Here is a 5,378-nt window from a genome sequence, read left to right as displayed (position 1 = left end):
GATCCATTTATTTAAATGATTTAACATATGAGTAAATTACATTGCGAAGGATTACTATTCTAAATTGAAGCAATTTAATAACTCATTTTGTGCGTATTTTATATTTAGTACAACGTTATATTTAGAATATAATTTAAAGTTAAGATTTATATTAAGGTAGTCAGGTAGAACAATATGCTACCGATTAATTTTTGTACTCCTCCTTGTGTGAAGACGCTTATTATGGTCAACGTTCTAAAATATTATGGTCACAAAAAATGTACAAATCAGGTGGGAAAAAAAATATATTATACACGGCTTGAAACTTGAAAGCATATTTCTTTGAAGTGTTTATGCCCCCATTTTTTTTTTCCCTCGAAAAAGGGTTCCCAGCGACTAACGAAAATATATAGTTGTCAAATATTTATTGTCCAAGTCGGCAATCATATTATGGCAGTGGTTTTTTAGGGTACTGGCGTAAAAATTATATATTTATTAAAATTCGTTTGATTTGGAGTATTTAAAAAGTTCATAGATGCATTAGTCTTGGTCTATATTAAGAAATGTCATAAAAGCACATGCACTATGTGAAAAACTAGACCTTTTTGCGCTTGAGATTCATGACTTCATTAGATTAGACTAGAATTGATAAGTCAAAATTATAAAGATTTAATTTTAATGGATGGTGTAAGTTCATATGCATAATAATTTACTTATGGATTATCCCGTCATATGATGTTACACGTGCATGTTATAATTAAGGGTCAACAACTTGGATGGTATAATTATTTTTAGTTAGTTTGGTTCTTAAAATATTTGACTATTAACCTATTATGCATAATGCATGCAAAATATTCTAAATTTTGCATAACATAATGCCGAATAAAAACTAATCGATTATACATTGATTTATTTAGAATTGTTAAATTTTATGGCTATTTACACGACGACGACAATTATATATATATATATATATATATATATATATATATATATATATATATATATATATATATATATTTGATTAAATATATTAAATTATTGAATAGTGGTTAATTATTATTTTTGCATAAAAATATTTTTGTTGGATAGTCATTTATTTGTTGGGTACGTGGTTTTAATCTAATTCCACCGCAGAAAATTAAGTTGTTTAGCCTTAAAACCTAAAGAATAATTAACATGGGATGTTTCAGGCGGATAAAAGTTTAATGTTCTGGTTCTAAATATAATTTTAACATTCAAATATAGAACCTAGCGAGTTACAAATATATGGTGTTTTCCGTATAAATAAGGCAACCAGAATCAACAAAACCGACTTCTACGCAGTTTTTTTTTTTTTTTCTCAAAGTTAAAAGTATAACTTGAACTCAAAATCTTTAAATGAGAATAAAAGGACTATACTATTTGAGTTATAGCTCTTTTGTTACTATCCAATAATTCACCGATATAATTATCAACAGTTTTTTACATCTAAATTACTAAGATGATATAGAGTGTTTAACAAATAAGGCGAGCTAATAATAAAGTCTTTAAAAGCTTCCTCGATTCTGATTTACAATTTTGTTCTTAACAAAAATAAATAGAGAAAATCAAGGCTACTACTTTAAATTAAAGAAGAAGCTCGATTATCTTACTTTTTTTCAATTATGTCTACATTGGTAATCTCCTTCAAATCCAGGACAAAGCACGCCGGACATTTGAATCTTAAACGTATGCTCTACACACTCTCTTTTCAATCCGATTTTATGGGGATAAAGAGGAACAAAGAAAGATTTTAAGAGTGTTATGCTTAAAATGTTATAGTCGACCTGCAAATTAAAAGAAAGCAATATAAATAACCAATGAAATGTTAAATAGAGATGCATGTTTGTAAAGTCTTTACACCAAATAATGAAATAACCAATTCATGGCACCTAAATATATTCCATATTCAGTATTGGCTAACTTATCTTTATTGATCGTGACACAACATGAACTACTTATTAGACATTAAAAGTCCATGGCAAATCAACATTAAACTTTTTAAAAAAATCATGGTAATGAAAGGCCTCAAGAAACATGAAAAGGGTGTGGTGTGATCACTATTTGAGGATGCGACAAAAGCAGAAGACTTAACTTGTCGAACCCCGCAAATGGAAATCTGTATTATTTTACACCAACTTAAAAAAAAACAATAAAACACAAAAAATTGGCTGTCATGTCGATTTCTCTAAATTCCCTTTTCAGACGATAGAAAGCTTAAAGTCTCTTTCATTAGGTAAACATGAACGATCACAAGGAGGCTAATGTTTTTTATTTATTTAAAAAAAAAAAAAAAAGAGGCTAGAATGGCAAATCTATTGCAAAAGCCAAGGCATTGAATTGATAGATTGCCGAATTTCAGTGACACCGCTACAGTTACGTTACTTGACTTCAGAGCATAATATATATGGTTTTCTTTTTTTTTTCTAATTAAAAAATAAAACACACGGACATGTAGAACATTGTTTTGTTACCCCAGCAAGCATGAGACTTCTCCTTCACAGAAAACAAATAAATAAATAAATATGCTTTAATTTGCTGGCAACCCCAAAGCGGCAATTAACTGCTCATGTTCTCATAATTGATGAACAGAAGCCTTTATCTCCTCTCATTTTGAAAAGACCATTCCCCTGAACCTACCCTTTTGCTTACTACCATCAACACTCACATTTGTTCCTTTCTGCTCCCACCAAACTAGACTTGACCCCGCACATCTTTAAAACCTTATAGCAAACAAATACTTACGTTCACATACACACACAAAATAATAGCATGGAAATCATTCGCAAATAAATGCACATCACCATCCGCTGTTTAACTTTAACCAAGGAATAATAATCTATGAAGGCTTAATTACTTTTTTATTACTTCATGGTTATAGGATAGATTGTGAATGTGTGATGAGTACACCAACAATTATTATTAATGGACTCAAAAAAAGTGTTGAAGAACATACCTAATCTGAAAATTGTTGAAGCAAAAAAGGAGGAAGGCGTAAGATGTGTCAAAATTGGGAATCAACAAGATGGACCGACACTCCTACACTCCTCGCTTTCCGAAGGTTGTTGGTGGTGGTGGCCGGGAATATGCTGTGACTGTGCTTGCTGTTGAGCCTGCTTTTGCTGCGGTGGGAGAAGCAGCTGCGCCTGAAGAGGAAGATGGTGAGCATGGCTTTCCCCTTGCTGCATATGGTATGGATTGTCAAAAGACCCCAAAGCCAACGAAGGAGACAACTGATCACCAGAACCGCCACCACTTCCACCGCCACTAACCTGGCTGTACCCACCACCACCGGAAGAAACCGAACCCATATCAAACCCTCCACCATTAAACCTCAGAAACTCTTGCTGTTGATGATGCTGATCATACCCTCTGAACATATCTTGTTGATCCCTCACCACCACCGCAGCAGCCAGCTGCTGAGCCTCCAAGATCTGCTGCTGCGGAGGCGGAGGGGCAGTCTGAGCGTCGCGAATCATCAACTGTCCGCCATGAGCAATAGCTGGCGGAGCAGCCATGGCGCCGTTGTAAGGGAACATCTGCGAGGCAAAGGAATGGTGATGCTGGAGAATGCCGGTGGTTGGGACACCCTGCAGTGCCTGAGGGCCAATGTAGGTGGCGAGCTCCTTCTTGGCGTTGGTGAGCTCCACCTGGATCTGCCGGAGCCGGTGCTGCAGCACCGATATGAGACCCACGCAACCGTAGACGGGGTCTCTTAAACGCGCCTCCGCCTCGTACGCCAACGACTTCACGGCGTCGTCTCTCTGCGCGGCGTTGAGTTCGTTCAGCAGCTTGGCGACGTTGCTGGCGCCGAAAACCTTGTGCACGTATGCGAACCTCTGCGGGTTGTCCGGCGGGAAATACGGCGCGAAAACGCACTCCTGCGTGCACTTCCTCCGCAAGAACTTGCACGCTGCGCAAGGTGAATTCGACGACGACATTTTCTTCTCCGATCTCTCTCTCTCTCTCTCTCTCCTCTATAAACCCTCGCTCAACAAACAAACCTCTTTTCTGTTTCTCTTTCTCTCTCTTCCGTTAATTAAACCATGAAATGATGAATGGTGTTAAATTAATCTCCAAAGAAGGATTTACCGTCGCTGCTTTCTCTTTCTCTCTTTCTGTAAATGAGCGATCTGACTATCTAGCTTTCACGGCCTCTCTGGTACCATGTTTTCGATTTTCTACAAACAAACAAAGCAGAGAGGTCAAACGGTGACAATAATTAATTAATTAATAATTATTAATTCTTGTGAATAAATAACGAGCATGGAAATCGGGAAATGAGGATTCGACGAAACTTCATGTACAGATTTATTGATCAACGATTTAAAATTACAATTTTTAAATAATTAGGGATTTTAAAAAATGACAAGTGATTAACCGACACAAGATATGGGTGAAAACGACGACGATTGCAAAAACTGCGCAACACAGTGAAAATTAAAACTAAAAGAAGAAGAAGAAGAAAAGTTGCACCAGTGGATCTGGATTGAGTTAGGTTGCGTGGAGGTGAAGGATGAGAGAAATGGAGAAAGGAAACTGGGTGTGCAGTGTAGAGATCTATGAGTGGCTCACGCCTCGATCGAAATTCGTGAGATTTTCATTTAAGCAAACCAAAATAAACCTAACTCACATATAACATACTAATGCTAATATATTCAAATTATGCAGAGAGAGAGAGAGAGGCTAGCATAGTGTGTGATGTGTGAATGGTAGCGCAGGGATAGGTACATAGAATGTGTGCGCGTTGAGGTTTAGGGATAAGAGAACAGAGCTAAAACCCGCAAACCAAAACAACCAAGTACTCATATATATATATATATATATATAGAGAGAGAGAGAGAGAGAGAGAGAGAGAGAGAGGGGGGGGGGTGAACTGCACTCCTCCAAGTTCCCACTACTCTCTTCTTCCTCAATTAAATTATATGTTTAAGAAAAATTATGATTCACATTTTTAGCTGATTATTGAATTTTCAATTATATTCTTGGTTAATAAATATGTTTAGTTTAGTTTACTACATTTTTTTTAAATAGATGTTATTTTAATAACCGTATATTAAGTTAAAATGATTGGTAAAAGAAAATTAAGAGTAATATATAAGATACATGTATTGAAGAAAATATGGTTTCTTAAATCATACTATTTCCTTCAGTAGACACCAAGATAATATTATTTCCTTCAGTCAACTATCATTCTCATTTTATTATAAATCATCAACCATTAATTTCTCTTAACCGCCTTCCCTTTTTTATATTACTTTTACTTGTATATCGCTGACATCATACACTTCCCATTTACCAAATTTATTTGTTATTTGTTATTTATACTCTCCTATTTATAGTATATATAAAAAATAAAAAATATATAAATTATGTAT

At 35.1% G+C, this 5,378-nt stretch overlaps 1 protein-coding gene across 2 annotated transcripts; it reads right to left on the bottom strand.

Moving 5' to 3' along the window:
* Positions 1-1,525: 1,525 nt before the first annotated feature.
* LOC130982820 (LOB domain-containing protein 36-like) lies at positions 1,526-4,732 on the bottom strand. 2 transcript variants are annotated; one of them, XM_057906923.1, is made up of 3 exons: positions 4,477-4,732; positions 2,957-4,181; positions 1,526-1,787 (listed from the first exon to the last, which is right to left on the bottom strand). In XM_057906923.1, the coding sequence occupies exon 2, from the start codon at positions 3,939-3,941 to the stop codon at positions 3,018-3,020; it is 924 nt and encodes a 307-aa protein (XP_057762906.1). In that variant the 5' UTR covers positions 3,942-4,181; positions 4,477-4,732; the 3' UTR covers positions 1,526-1,787; positions 2,957-3,017. The 2 variants fall into 2 exon arrangements, with proteins under 2 accessions (XP_057762906.1, XP_057762907.1); XM_057906924.1 differs by lacking the exon at positions 1,526-1,787 and adding an exon at positions 2,695-2,723.
* Between the last annotated feature and the right edge of the window lie 646 nt (positions 4,733-5,378).

The sequence above is a fragment of the Arachis stenosperma genome, chromosome 5 (assembly GCF_014773155.1).
Source record: "Arachis stenosperma cultivar V10309 chromosome 5, arast.V10309.gnm1.PFL2, whole genome shotgun sequence".
NCBI lineage: Eukaryota > Viridiplantae > Streptophyta > Magnoliopsida > Fabales > Fabaceae > Arachis > Arachis stenosperma.
The sequence above is the reverse complement of the archived record's forward strand: the minus strand, read 5'-3'. Positions and strand labels throughout refer to the sequence as shown.

Coding starts and splice junctions, on each gene's coding strand:
- LOC130982820 (XM_057906923.1), bottom strand. CDS start 3,941: ATGTCGTCGTCGAATTCACCTTGCGCAGCGTGCAAGTTCTTGCGGAGG.